The sequence below is a fragment of the Indicator indicator genome, chromosome 22, assembly GCF_027791375.1.
Source record: "Indicator indicator isolate 239-I01 chromosome 22, UM_Iind_1.1, whole genome shotgun sequence".
Taxonomy (NCBI): Eukaryota; Metazoa; Chordata; class Aves; order Piciformes; family Indicatoridae; genus Indicator; species Indicator indicator.
In genome coordinates this window covers 17,271,051-17,295,553 of record NC_072031.1, presented here as the reverse complement: position 1 = coordinate 17,295,553, position 24,503 = coordinate 17,271,051, and the positions used below count along the sequence as shown (strand labels likewise).

The window sequence follows — 24,503 nt, the reverse complement described above, 5'->3', positions numbered from 1 at the left end:
CAGGTTGGCATTTTCTCCATAGCAGGACACTCTAGAGAACTGTTTGAAGATAAGAACTTTTCTGTGTGCATTTTAGTGGTGGGAACAGATAACTTCTGCAAGAGACATGATTAATGCCATCAGTTTTCCAAGGGCAAGGCTCATCAGTTCTGGTACAGTAACTGGAGGTCTCGCAGCCTGTAAGGTACAAATCCTTCAGCTTGGCTGTAAACTCACAAGGTGTTGCATGAAGTCATGGAAGTGTCTGAAGCACTGCCAGTAAGGCTTCAATCATTGTCTGAAATGTATTGGACTCATGGTCTGAAAGGGCTTCTCCAGGCAGAAGGATTGTGTGAGTCACCTGCAGTGCTGGAGGTTATTCATTATCTGAAAGCAGACAGTTAAAGAAACCCTGCATGGTCTGGGAGTGGGTTGGATAACCTTCAGATTTGCAATACATGAGCTGTAAGAAGTGGAAGTGTTGGTAGAAGTGTTGGTCTGCCAGAGGGCAGGAAGGCTCTGCAGAGGGAGCTGGCTGGGCTGGATCCATGATGGGCTGAGTTTCAGCAAGACCAAGTGCTGGCTCCAGCACTTGAGTCACAACAGCCCCATGAATGTTCCAGTCTTGGGGCAGAGTGGCTGGAAACTGCCTGGTGGAAAGGGCCCAGGGGGTGCTGGTTGACAGCAGCTGAACATGAGCCAGGGAGTGCCCAGGTGAGCAAGAAGGCCACCAGCAGCCTGGCCTGGATCAGCAATGGTGTGGCCAGCAGGCCTGGATGGCACCCTCTGAACAGGAGGGGAAAGTTGTTTGGTGTGAGGGTGCTGGAGACCTGGAGCACGCTGGCTAGAGAGGTTGTGGAGTCTTTTTTCTCTGGAGAGCTTCCTAAGCCTCCTGGATGCCTTCCTGTGTGACCTGCCTTAAGTGTTGCTGCTTAGGCAGGGGTGTTGGGCTGGGTCTCTGGAGGTCCCTTCCAAGTTCTAGCATTCTACGATTCTAAAGAGTTTGCACTAAGGGCACCTGAGCAGGGTTCTCTTTATGGGCAGCTCATTGATGACAGACCCCTGCCTGCCTGCCTGCTTGCTGCCATGGCTGGAGCTTGCTACCTGCTCCTTCTGCAGAGGCAGATCTGCTGTGCACGCTCTTTGAAAGTTAGCCTCAACAAATGATGTGATGTGTAACACTGCAAATATTTTCCACCTGCCAAATGCTGGTTCTGTGTATGAGGCACAGCCTGGGGAGGCTGCTAAACTCATTTCATTTCCTGGGCTGCGGGTCCAAAGTTGCCACACACTCCTGATTTCTAGTGGAAATCTGTCACTTGAAATTGCCAGAACTCTGCAGAATCAACCTGTTTTGCCTCAGTTTTCCTGCTTCTAACCAGAACCTCAACTATCAGCTTTGAGGAAAAGGGGGAAGCCAAAACCAAACCTTGGAGCTGTAAGATGAGGTTGAGTCAATCCTGTTGTGTGTTTTAGAGGGCTCTAACCAGAACCATAGCTGTGTCCTGCCTGCATTTAACACTTGGGCCTGTGTTTTGTGTAAGAATCGGGTTTGGAGTGAACTTCCCTAGGGTATGGACTTGACATTGCTGAGAGGCATGTTCCTCCTTGCAGCATGGGGACCAGTGCAATGGTGGTTCTGTCAGCCAGGTGCAAGAGCTGAATTCTTGTAGCTCAGTTCTAGGCTGCTGTGAAAACCGTTGCAGTTGGGCTGGGACGAAAATCACATTTGAACCTCCTTTGTGAGCCTGTAGGAGTCTGCAAGAAGATTCACTTACCTGGGCTAAACCAGCACTGACTTCTGAATGCCTGAGGTTTGGGTTACTCATCAATTCCAAACTTTCCTTTATGAACCATGGTTAGAGGGCTGGAGCACCTCTCCTCAGAGGCCTGGAGAACCTCGCTATGGGGACTGGCTGAAAGAAATGGGACTGTTCAGCCTGGAGAAGAGACGGCTTCAGGGAGACCTCAGAGCTGCATTTCAATATCTGCAGGGGACCTCCAGGCAGGCTGGGGAGGGACTGTTCAGAAGGGGCTGTGGGGACAGGAGGAGAGGCAATGGTTTGGAATAGAGCAGGGCAGAGTTAGGTTGGACATCAGGAGGGAGTTCTGCACAGTGAGGCTGGGGAGACACTGGGACAGGCTGCCCAGGGATGTGCCCCCATCCTTGGAGACATTCAAGATCATCCTTGCTGTGTCCCTGGGCAGTCTGCTGTAATTGGAAGTGTCCCTGCGCCTGCAGGGGGTTGGCCAAGATGCCCTTGGAGGGTCCCTTCTGACCCAGTGCTGTCTGTGGCACAGGCTGCCCAGAGAGGCTGTGGCTGCCTCCTCCCTGGGGGTATTCAGGGCCAGGCTGGATGAGGCCTTGAGCAGCTGAGTCTAGTTGAGAAGAAGAAACAGCAGCCAGACAGCCCAGCAACTGCCCCCACTGCCGAACACAGAATGTGCCGAATGCCTACTTTGTTTTGGGTAATAGTTCTTAAACATTTCTATCTATCCAATGGAAGTGTTTAGAACAATCGTTATTTTGCTTTCTTACACCCAATAGTGACTTATTTACATTCTTTCACTTTCTCTGTTCTGAACTTTGCAAGGAAAAATTAAAAAGACAGTTTCAAACCATCGCAGGCTGGTGGGAGATGTGATGGTTGGAGGCTGTCTAGGGTTCAGCGATCATGAGATAGTGGAGTTTGCAATATGCAGGGAAATAGGGAGGAGCAGTAACAGAACCCTCACCTTGGACTTCTGGAGGTCAAACTTCATCTTGTTTAAGCAACTAATTAGGAAAGTACCCTGGGTAGCAGCCCTTAAGAACAAAGGGATCCAGGAGGGTTGGACCTATTTCAACCAGGAGCTCTTGAAGGCACAGGAACTGGCAGTTCCCACATGCCAAAAGATGAGCCGGTGGGGAAGGCGACCGGCCTGGATGAGCAAACAGCTCCTGAAGGAATTAAGGGAAAAAAAGAGGGGATATCACCTTTGGAAAAGGGGGGGAGGCAACTCAAGATGTGTTTAAGGATGTTTTTAGAACATGTCGGAGAAAAATTGGAGAGCCAAAAGCCCAGTGAGAACTCAAAGCGGCCACTGCTGTGAAAGAGAATAAAAAGCATTTTTATAAATATATGAATGCTAAAAAGAGGGGCAAGAAGAACCTCCACTCTTGATTGGATCTGGAGGGAAACATTATAACTAAAGATGAGGAAAAGGCTGAGGTGCTAAATACCTTCTTTGCCTCAATTTTCAACAGCAAGGCAGGAGGACATCAGGATAACTGGCCTCCTGAACTGGTTGATGGGGTCAGGGAGCAGTGTAGTACCCCTGACTTCCATGAGGAATTAGTTCCGGACTTGCTGAGCCACTTGGATCCTCACAAGTCCATAGGACCGGATGGGATCCATCCAATGGTACTGAGAGAGCTGGCAGAGGAGCTGGCAGGTGAGCTGGCCAAGCCTCTCTCCATCATTTTCCACCAGTCCTGGCTCACCAGAGAGGTCCCAGATGACTGGAAGCTGGCCAAAGAAGAGAGGTGCTCATGATTGCTTGCCTGCTGCCTGCTCAGGGTGTGCAAGAGAATCACAGAATCACAGAATCTATAAGGTTGGAAAAGACCTCAAGGATCAAGTCCAACCTGTCACCCAAGACCTCATGACTACTAAACCATGGCAACAAGTGTCACGTCCAATCCCCTCCTGAACACCTCTAGGGATGGTGACTCCACCACCTCCCTGGGCAGCACATCCCAATGGCAGATCTCTCTTTCTGTGAAGAACTTTCTCCTCACCTCCAGCCTAAACTTCCCCTGGCACAGCTTGAGACTGTGTCCTCTTGTTCAGTACATGAACCTTCTATAGGAAGGTAGAAGAAAAGCCTAGGCTGGTCCCCAGCAGCGTGGGCAGCAGAGGCAGGGAGGGGATTCTCGCCCTCTGCTGTGCTCTGCTGAGAACTACCCTGCAGTGCTAGGGCAGCTCTGGAGTCCTCAGCACAAGGGTCCAGAGAAAGCAAAGAAGATGGTCCAAGGGCAGGAGCCCACTTCTGTAAAGACAGGCTGAAAGAGTTGGGGCTGTTCAGCCTGGAGAAGGCTCCAGGGAGACCTTAGAGCAACCTTCCAGTACCTGAAGGAGCTGCAGTAGAGCTGGGGAGGGACTTTGGACAAGGGCTGGGAGTGCCAGGACGAGGGGTGATGGCTTCACACTGGAAGAAGATGGATTTAAGATTAGACATCAGGAAGAAATTCTTTCCTGTGAGGGTGGTGAGGCACTGGAACAGGATGCCCAAAGAAGTTGTGGAGGCTCCAAGCGTGGAAATAGTTCCAGACCAGGCTGGATGAGACCTTGAGCAACCTGGGCTAGTGGGAGGTGTCCCTGCCCATGGCAGGTGGCTTGGAACTAGATAATCTTTAAGGTCCTTTCTAACCCAATTTCAGGAGTGATTAAAACTGTGTAAATGCTTCCAGTGGATCTGCAGAGCGCTGTCTCAAACCAGCAGTCACCCTGAGCCAGCACGCACTGTAGTGACCTGGCCATGCCTGTCCCACCAGGCTGTGGACAGGAAATCAGTGAGAGTTGGTTGTAATTAAAAACTCAGGTCCATGTTGTTTCTTTTATCTCTTCTTGAAAGGAGGAAGGAAAATATTTCCTTCTCCTTGCTGAGTGCCATACTCCTTTCTTTGAGTTACAGTCAGCCTGTGGCAGAGGTCTCGCTGCTGTTGTCAGAAGAGGGACAGCACAGAGCAAATCAGCACCAGTCTGAGCCTGGCTACCCTTTCAGGAGAGGCCAAGTCCTCACCCACCCATGAATGGGCTTTGGGTTGAGCTTGTTAGATGCAGAATGTGTTCACAATGGAGCTGCTGAGCTGCCTTAGTCTAGTGCTCTGCCTCCCAAAATGTGTCTGCCTGTGGAGTTACTCAGGAATATTCACTGTGCCAACTCCTTGGAGCTTGTTTTCATCCAGATGAACTTCTGCTGCCTGCAGCTGGAGCGTCTGTGTCGCTAGGGGAGTGTTCACAAGCACTTGAGGCAGCGTAAGCTGTCACTGCCACCAGCAGATGTAGATCCTCTTGCTGTCCCCAACAGAAGAGTTCTCTGATTTCTTTTCTCCTGCCAGGACAAAAGCCTTTGTGCAGCAAGTGGCTGACTGCTGCAGGGACTGGTCCTGCACAGTAGTAAACCCAGCACACAAAGCTACTTTCTTTGGCTGGATGAGCTCCCTGGCTGGATTCACCATGCCACCCTTTGGAGCTGAATTGGTGGGGAGGGAGTTGGGCTGCCTGTGCTGGTGCTGCCCTATGTGCTGTGGAGTGCCTGGTGTGGGAAGTGACCAAAGGAGCTGTATCTGGTCCCAGAATTCACCCTGAATACAGCCTGTTACAATGTCTGTAAAGCACTTGCAGCTCCTTACTCAGAGGTTCTCTAGAGAGATGCTGTTCCTGGCTTTACCCACCTGTTACCAAGTGGTATACCAGCATTAGATGGTTTTAAGGACATTTGGCTGTATAAATCCTTTCCTCCCAGCAGCAAAGAGGTGATCCATTGCTTTCAGACAGTGAGCGGGTCAGTGCTGAATCCATCACACAGACCACTGCACACTGCATTCCTCTAAGCCCAACTGTCCCCAGAGCTGCTCAGAGTAGACGAGGTTTTTTCAACCTGTGGGACCTAACCGAGGTTCACTGTGGGTGAGCTGCACTCTGATGGATGTCTGCATCACCTGATTCTCCTGGGGGTGTGGGAGGCAGCTGCTGACCCAGCTGCCTGGCTGAGTTAGATGGGTTCATAGTGGTGGTGACACTGTGCTCATCCACCTACACTGCTGTTCTCATGGGCTGTATGGAAAAGATGATCCAAGGGCTGGAGCAGCTCTGCCGTGAGGAGAGGATGAGGGAGCTGGGGGTGTGCAGCCTGCAGAGGAGAAGGCTCCAGGGGGACCTTAGAGCTGCCTGCCAGGACCTGAAGGGATCCTGCAGGAAGGTTGCAGAGAGACTTTTGCTGAGGGGATCTGGAGCCAGGCCAAGGGGGAATGGTTTGGAGCTGAGGCAGAGCAGGGTTAGAGTGGAACTGAGGAAGTTGTTCTTCAGTGTGAGGGTGGTGAGACTCTGGCACAGGCTGCCCAGGGAGGCTGTGGCTGCCTCCTGCCTGGGGGTGTTGAAGGCCAAGCTGGATGAGGCCTTGATTAGCTGAGTCTAGCTGAGAGGTGTCCCTTCCCATGGCAGGGGCTTGGAGGAGATGAGTTCTGAGGTCCCTTCCAATGTGAGCCATGCTGTGAACCTTGCCCAGGGAAGCTGTGCATGCCCCCTCCTTGGAAGTGTTCAGGGCCTGAACAACCTGGGCTGGTGGGAGGTGTCCCTGCCCATGGTAGGGGGTTAGAACTAGATGACCTTTCAGGTCCCTTCCAACCCAAGCCACTCCATGATTCTGTGCTGTGTTGCATACCTTGCTCAACATGGACCCAGCAGGGCAGGTCCCACATTCAGCATTCAGGAAGAGCTGCAGTTCAGACAGCAGCATTTGTCTTGTTTTGAAACGATGCTCTAATTGCTCAGTGTTAATCTCAACCTCACTTAACTGACTTCTTCATCATCTCTTGGTCTTTGAATCATCCCAGCCTCAGTGAATAAACAGTAAACTCTGCTCTGTTTATTATGCAGATGATCACAATGTTGCTTGACCACCCTGAGTTCTCCATGTATTAGTTCCTTTGGGTCATGTTTAAATGTCTTGGTGTCATTTTCTTTCATAGGAAGCAAGAGCTGTATCTATTGCCAGACCTTTGGAGATAAATGAGGCTGAAAAGGTGGTGAAAATTGCCATTGACTCTGTTCTGGTAAGCAAAATGAAACTTAGTTAATTGCAAAATTCTCATTCCCTGCATTTTTCATCAACAGCTTGGGGTTAAGAGTACCAGAGAACACCTGGCCTTCACCTGGCTGCACTAAGTAGTGCTGCACCCAAGCAGGTGTTAACAGCTGATGTTCAACTTCAACTAGTGGTCAGCACAGGCTTTAGATGTTTGAGCAGAAGCTGCTCAAGGCAGAGATCAGCCTGTGGTGACTCTTGTGTTGTGGTGATGGATGTGGTCACTGCTGATCCTTATGGGTCATTTGGGAAACCTGTTGTGTTCAAAGCAAGCAAGCAGGTTCATTGAAGCTGAGAGCTTTGCTGTCAGGGTGAGGGAGGTGTCAGCAGGGTGATGGTCGTGAGCTGGCAGTCAGAAATCACAGCCTGCTCAGAAACATGTTAGGAGAACCCAACCCTGCTGTCACTGCTGCACTGTAACTACATTGGGTCAACCTGCAGAAACCTTCCTCCAGCTGATGCTTCAAAGCCCTGCACTTGGCCTCCCTTGGCCTGTTTCCTGGGAGAAAATACATTGTAGTCATACTCCCTGCCTCTGTTGGGAGCTCAGAAGTAGCTCCAGAAGCTCTCCAGGAGGGATCTGAATGCTCTCAATCAGCACAGAAATCTGCAGCCCAACTACACTGTCATGTGAGCCATGTGGACTTTGCCAAGCCAAGGAGTGTGCTTGGGAATTCCCAGTGTCCTCTGGAGTTGTGAAGCTGGGCTCTGGAAGCAGCATGGCTGAGCTGGGGTGAGCAGAACCCACGGAAGCACTGTGCTGGTTAGCACTCTGCTAGTTAGTGCCATGCCAGAGCAGCATTATTGGGCTCATCTGGGAGCCCCTTGTGTCTGTCCCAGTCATGGCACCGTTGTCCTTGCTCTGAGGCTTGTGCCCCTGTGTTGTGAGCATTACCTGCGCTCCCAGGCACTGAGTGAGTGTAGTGGTTAATTAAATCCTAATGAGTCCTGTGAGTTATTTAACTGTAAACTGCAGCCTGCCCAGCTGAATGATTACAGGGAACAAAATTCCAGGTTTAAGCATCTCTGGCACAATCAGCAGATACTGCTGGTGCTCTTTCCTCAGGTTTCTGCTCCTACTCAGAGGGCAGCTGGGATCTGGACGTAGGTAATGTGCACTGCTGTCCTCACACCACTGCTAGTTAAGTAAGAGCAGCAGAGCAGTTGACAATAACAGCAGCAGCAGTAACATCCCTCAGCTGCTGTGGCTGCTGAGATGAGCTACTAGAGCTGAGCAACACTTAACAGATGCCACAGGAACTTCAACCCCTGTCAAGTCCTCTCTCTCTCTTGCCCCGAAGGTGGTTGTGGTTTCCTGAGCATGAGCACCCTGAATGCGCTCAGCTCGTGGTAATAAGCTGGAACATTCCCACTTCCCCCTCCCCATTCTTGTAGCATCTGTTGTAATGGTTTGGGTGCTTCCCAGGATTTGAAAAGATGGATAAAGCAGGAGATAGAAAAGAATGAGGATACTCACAGCTCTTGGTAAAAGTTACCTGCATGAGGGTGTCCAGCAAGCTGGGGCAGGGCAGGGTTAGACTGGAACTGAGGAAGAAGTTCTTCAGTGTGAGGGTGGTGAGAGTCTGGCACAGGCTGCCCAGGGAGGCTGTGGCTGCCTCCTGCCTGGGGGTATTCAAGGCCAGGCTGGATGAAGCCTTGATCAGCTGAGTCTATCTGAGAGGTGTTCCTTCCCATGGCAGGGAGTTGGAGTAGATGAGCTCTGAGGTTCCTTCCAGCCTGAGTCATTCTAGGATTCTATGAAAATTCCATTAAATAGAACCAAGAAATAAATGCATCTGTGTTTGTTCAGACCCTTAGACATCAGGAGATGTGCTTAGGGATCCTATCAGATTGTTTTGAGGAGTCTTCTTTCTGTCTTTCACTGCTTTTAACTGAGAAGCAAAAATAAAGCCCAAGGCAAGCTGTGGGTTCTTCTCTTTCCTCCTTTTCTTCTCTTCCCTCCTTTTTTCCTCTTTCCTCCTTTTTTCCTCTTTCCTCCTTCCTCCTTTTTTCCTCTTTCCTCCTTTTTTCCCCTTTCCTCCTTTTTTCCCCTTTCCTCCTTTTTTCCCCTTTCCTCCTTCTTTTCTTTCCTTTTTTCTTTCCTCCTTTTTTCCCCCTTTCCTCCTTTTTCTCTTCCCCCTTTTTTTCTCTTCCCCCTTTTTTTCTCTTCCCCCTTTTTTTCTCTTCCCCCTTTTTTTCTCTTCCCCCTTTTTTTCTCTTCCCCCTTTTTTTCTCTTCCCCCTTTTTTTCTCTTCCCCCTTTTTTTCTCTTCCCCCTTTTTTTCTCTTCCCCCTTTTTTTCTCTTCCCCCTTTTTTTCTCTTCCCCCTTTTTTTCTCTTCCCCCTTTTTTTCTCTTCCCCCTTTTTTTCTCTTCCCCCTTTTTTTCTCTTCCCCCTTTTTTTCTCTTCCCCTTTTTCTCTCTTTCCCCCTTTTTTTCTCTTTCCCCTTTTTTTCTCTTCCCTCCTTTGTTTCTTTCCCCCTTTTTTTCTCTTTCCCCCTTTTTTTTCTCTTTCCCCCTTTTTTCCTCTTTCCCCCTTTTTCTCTCTTTCCCCCTTTTTCTCTCTTTCCCCCTTTTTCTCTCTTTCCCCCTTTTTCTCTCTTTCCCCCTTTTTTTCTCTTTCCCCCTTTTTTTCTCTTTCCCCCTTCTTTTCTCTTTCCCCCTTCTTTTCTCTTTCCCCCTTCTTTTCTCTTTCCCCCTTCTTTTCTCTTTCCCCCTTCTTTTCTCTTTCCCCCTTCTTTTCTCTTTCCCCCTTCTTTTCTCTTTCCCCCTCTCCTTTTGTTTTTCCTTTTCCATTTTTTTAGGAATCTCTGGAAAAAAACCCAGCAGTTAGACCTGTTTGTGTACACACCCCCAACAGGGGAGACCTCAGAGCTGCATTTCAGTATCTGCAGGAGACCCATAGGAAGGCTGGGGAGGGACTGTTCAGAAGGGGCTGTGAGGATAGGAGGAGAGGCAATGGTTTGGAACTGGAGCAGGGCAGAGTTCTGCACAGTGAGGGTGGACAGACACTGGGACAGGCTGCCCTGGGAGGTGGTTGAGGCCCAATCCTTGGAGACATTCAAGGTCAGCCTTGCTGTGTCCCTGGGCAGTCTGCTGTCATTGGAAGTGTCCCTGCTGCCTGCAGGGGGTTGGCCAAGGTGACTTTTGAGGGTCCCTTCCAACCCAATGCAGTCTGTGACTGCATTTTAAATCTGTCAATGTCCAGTTAATTCACTGGCCTGACCACAAAGAACTTTTTCATTTTCACTGCCTAGCCAGCTTCTGCTGCAGGTCATGGTTAGCTCATTCGGTGCTGTGAGACATCAAATTATACAGAAGAATGGTCAGCAGCTGAAAGACAATTCTGGTTACTGCAGCTCAACCATGCCTTCACCTTCCTGCTCTTTTAGGAACAAGTCCAAAAGACTAAGGACATGTTGAATAACGTGGCTTTGGATGAAGCCAGTTTGGAAGCCAAGATTGAAAAACGAAAATTGGAACTGGAAAGAAGCCAGAAGAGGCTGGAGACTCTGCAGAGCGTGCGGTAAAGATCCTGACCTGATGGGCTGCTGCACAAAGGAGAGCTGGCAGGGCTGGTGGAAGCTGTGCTGTTAGTGCTTAGAGCAGCCAGCAGGTAAAGGGCAGGGCCTGCACGTAGTCTGGGGTGATGAGATTGAGAGCAACCCTCCAGAGAAGGCCTTGGGGGTGCTGGTGGGGGGGAAGCTGGACAGGAGCCAGCAATGGGCACTGGCAGCACGGAAGGCCAAGGGCAGCCTGGGCTGCATCCAAAGCAGTGTGGCCAGAGTTGGAGAGAGATGATCCTGCCCCTCTGCTCTGCTCTGGGGAGACTCACCTGCAGGGCTGTGGCCAGCTGTGGAGCCTCTACACAAGAGAGACCTGAAGCTGCTGGAGAGGGTCTAGAGGAGGCCACAAAGATGATCATAGGGCTGGAGAACCTCTTCTATGGGGCCAGGCTGGGAGAGTTGGGGCTGTTCAGCCTGGAGAAGAGAAGGCTCCAGGGAGACCTCAGAGCTGCATTTCAATATCTGCAGAGGACCTCCAGGCAGGGTGGGGAGGGACTATTCAGAAAGGGCTGTGGGGATAGGAGGAGAGGCAATGGTTTGGAACTGGAGCAGGGCAGAGTTAGGCTGGACATCAGGAGGGAGTTCTGCACAGTGAGGGTGAGGAGTCACTGGGACAAGCTGCTTCTGGTGCAAGTTGAGGCTGTTTCCTCGTGTCCTGTCCCTTGTTCCTTGGGAAGAAGAGATCAACCCCCACTTGGTTTCAACCTTCATTCAAAGAGTTGTAGAGAGCCAAAATGTCTCCCCCGAGCCTCAGATGTGAGGCATCACACAGCAGTGGTGTTCTTTGAGGTGCAGTCTAAGGACATCATCAGTCATCTTGGTGGTGTCAAGTCTGATTGCTCCTTTAATGACAGAGCACAGGTCTGTAGCAGATCAGTCTCCAGCAGAGGTGATTTGCCAGCCATGCTGCAAGCTGATTTGTTGGAACAGCAGGATAATTAACTTAGGTTTGTCTGCGAAAGGGTCAAGATGGTACCTGTCTGCTTGCTGAAGGCACATGATGCACAAGAACCTTTCTTTTGCTGGGTGTAATTTTTGCAGATTTGTTTAATGAGCTTTTTTTTGTCTCATTCTTTCAGGCTCTGAGGTAGTTGAGACCTTCACAGCAAAAGGTTCTTTCAGCTCAGTGCTGCAGACATGGAAATGAGGCTGCAAATTCAGAAATGTTTCTTTCAGAGCTCTGCATGTCCGGGTCAATAATTCCTGAGCAGTTTGTGCTTGTTCTCTCCAGCCCTGCCTTTATGGATGAGTATGAGAGGGTTGAGGAGCAGCTGCAGAAGCAGTACAGCAGTTACCTCGAGAAGTTCCGGAACCTGACCTACCTGGAGCAGCTGCTGGAGGATGACCGACAGACAGAGCAGGAGATGTTTGAGGTGAGACAGCCCAGAAGTGCTCTGCAGCCTCTGGTTCTTCACCTTATAGCACATGTTCCATAGAATTATTCAACCACAGAACTGCTGAGGCTGGAAGAGGCCTTTGAGCACATTCAGTCCAGTCACCCTCCAGAGTTCAGAGCCCCACCAGCGCTGCTGAGCCACTGCCACTGCCCCGCATCCCTCAGCACCACACCCATGCAGCTTTAAACACCTCCACCACCTCCCTGGGCAGCTTGGGCCAGTGCATGAGAACCTTTGCTGGGATGAAATTGTTCCTCTTGTTCAACCTGAACCAATGCTGGGGCAACCTGAGGCCATTTCTTCTTGTCCTGTCACTGCTGCATGAGAGAAGAGCCCAACCCCCACCTGGCTCCAACCTCCTTTCAGGGAGCTGTAGAGAGCAATGAGGTCTCCCCTCAGCCTCAGTTTTGGACTCAGGTGAAGGTAAAGCAGCATAGTGATGCCCATTTCTAGTCTCTGGCTCCTTATGGCTGTTCTCAGTTGATGCTTTTTGTTCACCAGGGAAGTTTTCAGCATTGTTAATCTTCCTTTGCTACATACAATGTGATAGGGCCTGATTTTTCTTGTCTGCCAACAACTGCTGTGTGAGGTTTTCTCAGCACAAGTCTCCTCATGCCCTCCCAGTTGGCACTGCTTTCATTGAAGAGGACAAGGTTTGGACATGCTGGAATCCTCCCTCAGGTGGACTTCAGTTTGCTTTGGCAGCAATTTCCTTCTCTGTTGATTTTCTGACCTGTAGCAGTCCAGTTTGGATCCTGCAGGATGATCTCTCTCTGCTCACTCAGTGCTGTGCTTTGGGTGTTTGTTGTACTGCAGCACTCTGAGCCTGTCTTTCCTTCAGCCTCCCATGGCTCCATGTTTTACTTATCTGGCTTTTCATCCTCCTCACAGTCATTACCAGCTGTACCTTTTGTTCTTCACTGAAACATCTCCCCTTGGACCTTAACACCCGTGGATGTGCAATATCCTGAGTGAAGGCAGGCTTCCTCTGCCTGCACCATCCTGCCTTTCATATGATCATAGAATCAGACAGGGTTGGAAGGGACCACAAGGATCATCTAGTTCTAACCCCCCTGCCATGGGCAGGGACACCCCACACTAGATCAGGCTGGCCAGGCTGATGGAGCTGTCAGAATCAAGAGATTAGTTTTTCATCAGTTATTAGAGTTGGTGGTTTTAACTTTGCAACTGGTTTTCTCTGTTCCTTCTGTTCATTTGCTTTCTGCTCTGTTTGAGGATTTGCTCTTTCTGCAGCTGCTGTGGCTGCCTTAAGCTGCTGTACTTGTGGGGATAAATCCAGCTTCTTTTCTGTGTGGCTGTGGCCATGACCAAAAGGATCAGCCAGCTCTGCGTCCCACTCAGGGTTACTGTCCGAGTATTCGACATCTGCATCAGGCAATGTTTTAGACTTCTTTATGGGCAGGTCCAAAGGCCTCTTTGGGTGTTGAGCCAGGATCTTTTTTGACTGCACTCTCATTAGCAGGTCATCAGTGTCCAGTCCCCACTGACTGGAAAAGGGGAAACATAACTCCCATTTTCAACAAGGGTAAGAAGGAAGAACCAGGGAACTCCAGGCCAGGCAGTCTCACCTCTGTGCCTGGTAAGATCATGGAGCAAATTCTCCTGGAGGCACTGCTGAGACGGAAGAATAGTGAAGAGTGGGTAGAGTCAGCATGGGTTTACCAAGGGCAAATCCTGCCTGACAAACCTGGGGGCCTTCTATAAACAGGTGACAACATTAATAGATGAGGGGTGAGCAACTGATGTCATTGACCTGGACCTGAGCAAAGCCTTCCACACTGTCCCACACCACAGCCTGGGCTCCAAGCTGGTGACACATGGGTTTGATGGGTGGACCACAAGATGGATAAAGAACTGGCTTGTTGGCCGCACCCAAAGAGTGGCAGTCAATGGCTCCATGTCCCAGTGGAGGCCAGTGACAAGCAGAGTCCCTCAGGTCTCAGTCCTGGGACCAGTCTTGTTCAACATCTTTGTCAGTGCCATGGACAGTGGCATTGAGTGCACCCTCAGCAAATTTGCTGATGATACCAAGCTGTGTGGTGCAGCACACACACTGGAGGGAAGGGATCCATCCAGAGGGACCTGGACAGGCTGGAGAGGTGGGCACAAGCCAACCTCATGAGGTTCAACAAGACCAAGTGCAAGGTCCTGCATCTGGGTCGAGGAAATCCCAAGCACAAATCCAGGTTGGGCAGTGACTGGCTGGAAAGCAGCCCTGAGGAGAGGAACTTGGGGGTGCTGGTGGACAAGAAGCTCAGCATGAGCTGTCAATGTGCACTTGCATCCCAGAAAGCCAACCAGATCCTGGGCTGCATCAAGAGAAGTGTGGCCAGCAGGTCAAGGGAGGTGATTCTCCCCCTCTGCTCAGCTCTGGTGAGACCCCACCTGGAATACTGCATCCAGTTCTGGAGCCCCTATTACAAGAGGGATGTGGACATGCTGGAGACTGTCATCCAGAGAAGGGCCATGAGGATGAGCAGAGGGCTGGAGCACCTCTCCTATGAGGACAGACTGAGAGAGTTGGGGCTGTTCAGTCTGGAGAAGAGAAGGCTCTGAGGTGACCTTATTGTGGCCTTCCAGTATCTGAAGGGGCCTACAGGAAAGCTGGGGAGGAACTTTTTAGGATATCAGGTAGTGATAGGACTGGGGGGAATGAAATAAAGCTGGAAGTGGGGAGATTCAGACTGGACATAAGGAAGAAGTTCTTCTCCATGAGAGTGGTGAGAGCCTGGAATGGGTTGTCCAGGGAGGTGGTTGAGGCCCCATCCCTGGAGGTGTTTAAGGCCAGGCTGGATGAGGCTCTGGCCAGCCTGATCCAGTGTGAGGTGTCCCTGCCCATGGCAGGGGAGTTGGAACTGGATGATCCTTGTGGTCCCTTCCAACCCTGACTGATTCTATGATTCTATGATCTGGGTCCCAGCTAAGCCAAGAGCCTTGTTGGTGCTTCCTGTTTGCAAAGCAGTTGGGAGACTTTGTGCTCTTTTGTTTTGGGAAAAGCTGTGCACTCTTTAATCCATTTCAGATTAGTTTCTTGCCAGCCTGGATCATCACTTCTTTCAGTCTTGATCTTCCTTTCAGCTGGTGCTTCATCACCTTTGGCTACTAATTGGTGAAGCAAATCTCTGAGGTGTTCACCACATGTCTGAAAAACAGCAATTTGCTCCAAACTGATGCTGTCTTCTAAAGTTCATCATCTCTGTGTCAGTTTCAGAACCAGCTGAGAAAAAGGACCCAGGATGATTGCATTTAATCCATTTTAACACTCACAGTCCAAAAAAACACTGACAGTTGTTGATTTTACCTCAACTCTGGTTTGTCTTTTGTTCCACCAAACAAATCTTAATTACTTTCTGTAACTGAAGGGAGAGTCAAAGCTGTTAGCATCACAACAGAGGCAGGCGAAGGCTGCAGCAATGTGATGAAATCAGTCCAGCAGCCCTGTGCTGCTTAGGGCTGAGGACTCATTCCTGGTCCCTTCCCTTCTCCAGCTGCCTGTTTACAGGAGGAATTTTTGTCCTGATTGAGAGACCACTGCTGCAGAAGGAGAGCAATCTCCAGGGCACAGGAGCTGGGAGCTGTTTTGGTAGCCTGCTGACGTTGCACAGCTAATGACGTGGGCCTGGGTGCATTTCCTAATTAGAAAAGTGATGTAAAGATTGTTCCCAAGCACACAGTGTTCACTAAGTGACATCGAGCAGTTGGAGCACTCCAGCCTCTCCAGGCTGCAGTGCTGGTGGTTGGGTTGGATTTTAGCTGGGTCCATGTGGTGAGTGTACAGTCACAGGGAGAGGAGAACACTGCAGCTCCTGTGGTTGTCTTGAGCTTCCTGTTCCCTTTTCACAGAACAGCTCAGTTTTGGAGGGACCTCAGAGGGCATCTACTGCACCCCCCTGCCATGCCCAGGGACACCTCTCAACTAGACTCAGCTGCTCAAGGCCTCGTCCAACCTGGCCTTGAACACCCCCAGGCCAGAGGCATCCACAGCCTCCCTGGGCAGCCTGTGCCAGAGTCTCACCACTTCTTCCTCAGCTCCAGTCTACCCCTGCTCTCCCTCAGCTTCAAACCATTCCCCCTTGTCCCACTGGTGAACACCTAGAGCCCTGTGCCACCACCCAGAGCCATCTTATTTTTCACCTGAATCAGGCCACTTTCAGAGTGAGTTTTGTGCTGTCCTAATTCTCCAGAACAAACCCCAGGACAAATGTCCCTTCCAGTGGGTTAGATGGATCCTGCCCAGGCTCACCCAGCACCTTTGAGCTAGGTTGGGGTTTTCCTTTCAATTCAGAAACATCCAGAATCCATAAAGCAGATTAGAGTCTTGAACTCAAAGGTGCCACTGAGCTGGCAACCTGTGCTGATTGGCCAACAGTGTCCTGGGCTGATCCCCAACAGTGTGGGCAGCAGGGGCAGGGAGGGGATTCTGCCCCTCTGCTGTGCCTGCTGAGACCTCCCCTGCAGTGCTGGGGCAGCTCTGGAGTCCTCAGCACAGACAGGGACTTGTTGGAGCAGGGCCAGAGGAGGACACAGCAGTGCTGGCAGGGTGGAAGCCCTCTGCTGGGAGGCCAGGCTGGGAGAGTTGAGGTTGTTCAGCCTGGAGAGGAGAAGGCTCCAGGGAGACCTTCTGGTGGCCTTGCAGTGCTTCAAGAGGCCAGGAGAAAGCTGGGGACAGAGTTTTGAGTAGGGCCTGTTGGGACAGGCCAGGGGGGGATGGTTGGAAGTGAAAGAGGGAGATTGAGAGTGAAGGGAGAAATGTTTGGCAGTGAGGGTGGGGAGAGCCTGGCCCAGGCTGCCCAGAGAGGTGGGAGCTGCCCCATGGCTGGCAGCAGTGCAGGGCAGGTTGTTTGGGGCTGTGAGCAACCTGCTCTGGCCGCAGCTGTCCCTGGATGAGCTTGAAAGGGCCCTTCAACCCCACCCATTCTGTGAGTCTATGGCTCCTCCTGTGAGTCTCTCTCACTGACACTGTCACACAGAGAGCATGATTTGGATGCCAGAAATACAAAGGAGCTTTTGCCTTTGCACTTCCCTTAGCTTGTTTTCAGGCACCTTTTCCACTTTGCTTCTGTTCCTGTGTGCTGCTGGTGGCATTCATCCATCTCATTGCATTCCTGCAGCAGCAGGGATTGATGTGCCCTGTCTTCTCAAAGAGTTCTTATTTTTCTGCCCTGTAAAATGATTCAGCACAGTTCATTCATTTTGCTTCTGGTTTTAAGGTGAAATTCTCTGATGTATAGGCAGAAAGCTGTTAGAACTGCTCTAAAAATCAGTCTCAGGGGTTTCAGTTTTGGGGTTGAAGTTTTGTGTGCACTCTAAATGAATGATGCTGAGGAACAGCACAGGTTAACACAGTTCAAAAAGGCATTTTTGCCACCAGCTGCTGCCGTGCCACAATCACTTGGTGATGTCCTTTAGCATTTGCCTTTTCTCCAACCAGAACATGCCTGTTCTACCTTCTGCTTCTCAGAGGACATTTTTCAAGTGATTTCTTCCTCAGCTGCTTTGTTCTGAGGTATTTTAAGGTAGTTTATGCTAGTGCTGTGAAATCCCAGCTGTGGAGTCCTGTGGTGGACACACAGAAGAGGAGATGCTAACTTCTGTTTGAGGCTGCTTTTAAACCATTTTTCTTTTCATCGTTGTGGTCAGCAGTCACAGAATCACAGAGTGCTAGGGCTCAGAAGGGCCCTCTAGAGATGACCAAGTCCAACCCCCCTGCAAAGCAGTCTTTTGACTAATGCACAGCTGAGCTATGGCTGCTGGGTAGCAGTTCCACAATTACCAGGAGAGCTCTCCTGCTCCATGGGGTGCTGCTTACGTGCAGTGGATGTCAGATGCTAAACTAAGCACAGGCATCTTGATTGCTGATGGCTTCTGCTCTGGCATGTAGTGTGCAAGGGTGCCAGCATTGGTGCCCTGAGGCACGCAGAGCCCATGATGGAGAAATGTGGAGAAAACAGAAGAAGAGAAAAAAATGAGGAAAAAACATGTTTGGTGTGAGGGTGCTGGATGCATGGAGCAGGCTGCCAAGAGAGGCTGTGGAGTCTCCTCTGCAGAGCTTCAAACCCCCATGGCCATTGTGATCCTGGGCAAGCTGCTGTGGGTGCCCTGCTGGAGCAGGGGGGTTGGACGGGATGAGCTCCAGAGCTCCCTTCCAACCTCACCCTGCTGGGGTTCTGTGAAGGGAATTCACAGGAAGGCAGCTGGGGCAGTGGAGCATAGGAGAGAAGGACAGAGGACACTGCTGGCCAGAAATGATGGTCACACACAGGGAGAAGATGGAGCTAGAGAAAAGGCAAGGGGGATGTGAAGAGCCTGTGAGAAGAGAGGGCAGTGCTGTTGTGTGCATATGTTCCACTGAAACAGGTCTGGAATCCCCTGCCAATGCCATGGCAACTCATCAGGATTCCAAAGGTCCCTCTGCATGCCCTCGGGCACTTGTATGCTGCCTGCTCTGGGGCTCTCTTAATGGTCTCCAGTTAAAAGCTTTAGGAATCCATTTGGGGGAATGAAAACAGCTCCTTTGATCTCTACTACATCAACTGGCTCAGTGCTCCAAGGTCAGTGTGCTTGTGAGGATTATCTCCACATCTGAAGTGTGGATGGATGAACAAACTTACCTTGGCAGCCCAAATCTGGGGTCATTTGACTCACAGCTTCAAGTTCTTCATACCTGACAGACTCTGCAGCTCCTTTTCTCTCAGCCTGAGGGTTCACACAGGTTTGTTAAAACTAAGCACTGCTTGCAGGCTTTTGGAGCAGTAGGAGCATTGCTTTCTGCCTTCAGCAGCCCATGATGTTAGCAGGAGAGGTGAAGGGGTGAAGGGGTTCCTTGTGCATCAGGGCTTAGTGCTGTGCTGGATATGAACCCTCTGCAGGGGCTGCTCAGTCTGGTTGTTCTTACTGTTGTGGTAAAATGCTGGTTCTGTTCCATGTGGGATAGTCTGCATCTGGGGAAGGACACAGGGGGCAGAGGACCTAGGAAGTCTCTGTGTGCACTGTCAGGGTGGGTGTCTGTCATGGCAGCAAATGCCTCTGGGAAGCAGATGTGGTGGCTCATGTTGGTAGTGTAGCTTGGAATCCCAGGCTGGGTTGGGTTGGGTTGGAAGGGACCTTAAACAGCATCCAGTTCCACCCCTCCACCATGGGCAGGGACACCTCCCACCAGCCCAGGTTGCCCAGGTTGCTCCCAGCCCTTGTCCAAAGTCCCTCCCCAGCTCTCCTGGAGCCCCTTCAGGTACTGGGAGACTGCTCTAAGGTCTGCCTGGACCCTTCTCTTCTCCAGGCCAAACAGCCCCAACTCTCCCACCCTGTTCCCTCAGGGGAGGTTGTCCAGCCTCTGATCATCTTGGTGGCCTCCTCTTATCCCAAAGGATTATCACAACCAGAAGTCAGACACACTCTGGTCTCTTAACAGTTTCAGTTTTTAGGTTGTCTCACTGAATTTATTCTGCAGAGGCTCCACTCCAGAAGCAGCCCTGCATGCAAGCAGTCTCTGTTCAGTGCACCCCAAATGCGCTGCCCTTTATGTACCAGTGTAGGCTGGGGTCTGGCCTGTTGGAAGCACTGTAGGGAAAAGGGACCTGGGGGTCCTGGTGGACAGAGGGATGCCCAGGAGCTAGCAAGGTGCTCTTGTGGCATCCTGGCATCCTGGGGTGGATTAGAAGGGCTGTGCTGAGTAGGTGAGAGAGGTTATCCTGCCCCTCTGCTGTCCTGGTGAGGCCACATCTTGAATATTGTGTCCCCTCAGTTCTGGGCCTCTCAGCTCAAGAAGGACCTCAGGGAACTGCTTGAGGGAGTCCAGCACAGAGGCACAGAGCTGCTGCAGGCAGTGGAACATCTCCATGTGAGGCCAGGCTGAGGGAGCTGGGGCTTGGAGCAGAGGAGCCTGAGGGCTGCCCTCAGTGCTGAGGATAAGGATGTGCAGGGCTGGAGCCAGGCTCTGCTCAGGGATGGCCAAGGAGAGCACAAGGGGCACTGGGGGCAAGCTGGAGCAGAGGAGGTGCCACGGGAGCAGGAGGGAAAACTTTGTCCCTGTGAGGGTACTGTAGGCCTGGAGCAGGCTGCCCAGAGCGGTTGTGGAGTCTCCTTCTGTGGAGACTTTCCAAACACAGCTGGATGTGTTCCTGTGTGACCTGCCCTGGGTGCTCCTGCTTTGGCAGGGATGTGGGGCTGGCTGATCTCCGGAGGTCCCTTCAAGCCCTACCAGTGCATGATTGTGTGATTCTCTGTGCAGTTCTCTTTAGTCAGAGGACAGTCCAGGTGGATTGCTGATGTCAGAGACTTCCTGCCTTCCCTGTCAGCCTCCATGGTGCTTTTGAATATTTACTTCAGCTGTGTGGATGAGGTAACAGAAATGCAGCTTGAAATTGACTCCTGGAGGAGACAAATCAGCTCACCTGAAGCTGCCTTGCTCAAGCATATCCATGTTTTTCCCCTCAGAGATCAGCACATTAAAATAGGTGATGAAAGGCAAGGAATCACATGTAAGAAAAAGTGCAAATAACTCTGCTTTTGGGGCTGGTGTCCTGCAAGTCACTTGCAGCAGCTGACATCAGTTAGTGATACTGAAATGCTGGCTGGAGTGGAGGAGGCTGATGCTCTGCTGCTGGTGCTCAACAGTGGAGAAAAGCAGCTGTGAGACTAGCACCTTGGTGTGCACGAGCTGGTGTAGTGCCATGATGAGCAGAGCAGGCAGGTTTGAGCCTTTAGGGGGCCAATAGTCCAAGAGTTCTCATTTTTCTGGTGCAGTTCTGTGAGACCCGGAAAATCAAACAGCTTGGGTAGGAGTCCTGGCAGAACCCACACAGCATATGGACTGGCAGTGAGTCCCTTGCACAATCATTGCCCTCTCCCCTGAGGGCTCCAGAATGCTCTGGAGACATTCTCTGAAGACAGCTCTGAAGCTGCAGATTCTGAGTTGTGCCTTTCAGGAGCATGGCAGCAGAGTCAAACATCAGGGTAAGGCAAGGTACCAAATCCCAGCACCTCTCTGCCTGGGGAATGGGTCACATTTGTGTTGCTAGAAATCCATTTAAGTTTTCAGATGGCTTCCCCTGAGCATGGTGTGGTCCTGAAGTCAATGGCAACCATCTTTTTAGGCCATTCTGAGACCTTTCCTTTTAAAACTGGTTCACCTGGAGACTTCTGTGTCTGACTCCTGCTTGAGCTTTGTTGCATCTTTGAGAGGAGGTGGTCAGAGACTGTGCTGTTAAGCAGGGTCTAACTCACTCTGGCAGTGCTGCACTCAATCTGAGTGCCGGCTGCTGGCCATCTTCTAACGAGAAACAAGGACTTCATGTAGTGCAGCCACATCTCAGTTCCTGCTCAGACACAAGGAGTTTCAAGCCAACAGATCCTGTCTTCTTTAATAACCTCCCCAGGGAAGTGGTTGAGCCCCAGCACTGGATGTTTTTAAGATTCAGCTGGACAGGTGCTGGACCATCTTGTCTAGACTTTTGCCAAGAAGAGTTGGACAAGATAAAAAGAAGGCTCCAGGGAGACCTCAGAGCCACCTTCCAGTACCTGAAGGGGCTCCAGGAGAGCAGGGGAGGGACTTTTGCCAAGGGCTGGGAGTGCCAGGACAAGGGACAATGGCTTTGAGCTGGGAGAGGGGAGAGTGAGAGTGGAGAGCAGGAAGAAATTCTTTGGAGTGAGGGTGGGGAGACAATGGCACAGGTTGCCCAGGGAGGCTGTGGCTGCCTCCTGCCTGGAGGTGTTGAAGGCCAGGCTGGATGAGGCCTTGAGCAACTTGGGCTGGTGGGAGATGTCCCTGCCCATGGCAGGGGGCTAGAACTGAGTGGTGTTGAAGATCTCTTCCAACCTGAACCATTCTATGAATTCTTATCCTTGAGGTCCCTTCCACCTTGGTATTCTGTGATTCTGTAATTCTCCATCTGCAGAGTAGGCTGAAAGGAAACTGTCCTGTGTCCTAATTACTTGAGCTGGTTGTTTATGTGGAGCAGAGGAGAGTTATTGAAACTGGAGCAGAGGGAGGTGTGAGGTGAAACCTGATGTTGTAGGTCATTGGTTGCCCAGTGATTGTTACCTGCTTGTTCTGTATTAAAGAATCACAGCTGGGTGCCTGGAAACAGTCCTAGAACATTGCCATCAGACTTGACTGCATCATCAGTCAGCTTTGCTTTCTTTTTCTGCAGCCTGCCACTATGGGATATTGAAAAAACAGCTTTATCCCAGTCTCCTAAGCTGGTAACTAGAGCCCTATCCTGTTGAGCAGAAACTAGGAGCTCAAATCATAACAAGCAGGTATCCAGTTGCTGTGCTGGGGTTCTAGCAAGATGTTAGAGAGGGCCTTGCTGGCACTGCCCCTTCACGTGGGACTGGGCTGGTGGGGAATAAGGAATGAAGTGAAAAGTGCGTCAGCCACTGCTCAAAGAGGTTCTTTGCACTGAGAATCATGGAGCTAATTGATGTCAAGCTGGAAGACAACAGATTCCATTAGTAATCCCTGGAGCAATTAGGTTCACAGTTAAGGAACCTCAGCTGCACACACTGAAGGTTTGCTGCTGCCTGTGCCATGGGGAGAGGCTCATTGCCTCGGGGGGCTGTGGCAGGGAGGTGACAGGGGCTGCTTTCTGGTGCTGAGTGAGGCACAGCTGTGACTGCTAATTTCCAGTCAGTGGCTATTTGGATGCTGATGTCTTTAGACCCTGCAAACTGACCTTATCAAAATCATTCCTTACTGTAAAGAAATCCCACACCCAACCAGGCCCTGTCTGTGCTGTGCTAGGGACTCCAGAGCTGCCCCAGCACTGCAGGGGAGGTCTCAGCAGGCACAGCAGAGGGGCAGAATCCCCTCCCTGCCCCTGCTGCCCACACTGCTGGGGATCAGCCCAGGACGCTTTTGGCCATCAGCACAGGTTGCCAACTCAGTGGCACCTTTGAGTTCAAGACCCTAACCTGCTTTATGGATTCTGGATGTTTCTGAATTGAAAGGAAAACCCCAACCTAGCTCAAAGGTGCTGGGTGAGCCTGGGCAGGATCCATCTAACCCACTGGAAGGGACATTTGTCCTGGGGTTTGTTTTGGAGGATAAGGACAGCACAAAACTCACACTGAAAGTGGCCTGATTCAGGTGAAAAATGAGATGGCTCTGGGTGGTGGCACAGGGCTCTAGGAGCAGTGCTGTAAAAGCAGCTCAGCAGAGGCATTCAGTGTCCCTCACCTGTTTTTTATGAAAGCTTCTCCACATTTATGGTGGCTTTCTCCCCTTCTTGTTGGATAAATGCAGGTGGTCAAGGGCAGAGTCCCAGCAGGCTGAGAAGGGGCAAATTCAGCTGGATGTTAGGAAGTTCTTAACCATGAGGGTAGTGAGACACTGGAACAGGTTGCCCAGGGAGGTGGTAGAAGCCTCATCCTTGGAGGTTTTTGCAGCCAGACTTTACGTGAGCAACCTGCTGTAGTGTGAGGTGTCCCTGCCCATGGCAGGGGGGTTGGAACTGGATGAGCCTTGAGGTCCCCTCCAACCCTGACTGTTCCGTAATTGTGTGAAGTGCACAGGGAGCATGGGGAGGGTTGGGGGGGGGGGAGGTCTGGCAGGGTGGCTGGCAGGCTCAGGAAGGGATGGAATCAGGGTGTGTGTGCAAGAAGGGATTCTCATCATTTGAGCTTTGGAAAGAGGGAGTGAATGTCATGGAGTAAAAGAAGATTTGAAGCCTCAAGATCATCAGCCCAGTGCAGCCAAGGAGAGGAGTATTTCACAGAGTCCCAGCATGGTGAGGTTGGAAGGGACCTCTGTGGAGTTCCAACCCACTACTCCAGCAGGGCATCCACAGCAGCTTGCTCAGGATCACAATGCCCAGGGCGGGTTGGAAGCTCTCCACACAAGGAGACTCCACAACCTCTCTGGGCAGCCTGCTCCAGGCCTCCAGCACCCTCACACCAAATAACTTTCTCCTCCTGCTCAGGTGGAACCTCCTGAGTTCCAGTTTGTGCCCTTTGCCCCTTGTCCTGGCCTTAGACACCACTGACAAGAGTCTGGCTCTAAATTTGAGGAGGGAAGTTTTGAGTTGGGTTTATTTAGTCTTTTTTAAATTGAAAACTGCTCAAAATAGCTCAATAACCTTTAAAGCTCCTTTCTTAGGCACTGATTCACAGATGGGTGCTGTTCAAAGTAACGTGAAATATGGCATCAGCACATTGCTCGAGCCTTGATCCAGTACACTCTTGGAAGCCTCCAGAGACTACACAGCCTATTTGGGCAAACTGCTCACTGTTTGACCCTTCTAACAGCAAACAGATGCTGTGTTGGCACAGAGTGGAGTAAGCTGTGCAGAAAGCTTTGGTATTGCATCAGAGGTTGGAGGTCAGGAAACCTATTCCTTAGTGCAAGCTGGAGTTAGTCTCTCAGAGCTAATTTGCTCTTTCTGTTTAGGTCACTTCCTTTGAAGTTCCTAAGGGGAAGGTCTTCATGTCTAGGTGAGACCTTCAGGTGCACTCTACTTTTTCAAGAGGCACGGGAGCTGCTCTGCCTGCAGTCTCAGGACACTTCAGGTTATGAAGTGTGCTGCTCACTTCCAGGTCAAATTTGTTCTGTGCAGAGTGCTGATTGCAATCTTCAGGCTGGGCCTACTTGAGTCTCAACTTCCTGAGCAATATGGAAGCTTGAGAAGTGTAGATGAGAAAGGTTCAGCCACCCTGACTGCAAAACCCTTGCTGTGCATGCTGTTGCATCTGATG

General features: G+C 51.0%; 1 protein-coding gene across 1 annotated transcript in view; it reads left to right on the top strand.

Annotated features, from left to right (window-relative positions):
- The window catches only part of CLUAP1 (clusterin associated protein 1), a 75,117-nt gene that overhangs the window by 11,273 nt on the left and 39,341 nt on the right, over nt 1–24,503 (top strand). Inside the window, exons 6-8 of the mRNA XM_054391133.1 lie at nt 6,716–6,799; nt 10,222–10,355; nt 11,627–11,768. Of these exons, the coding sequence (XP_054247108.1) occupies nt 6,716–6,799; nt 10,222–10,355; nt 11,627–11,768 (360 nt within the window). The remainder of the gene's footprint in view (nt 1–6,715; nt 6,800–10,221; nt 10,356–11,626; nt 11,769–24,503) is intronic.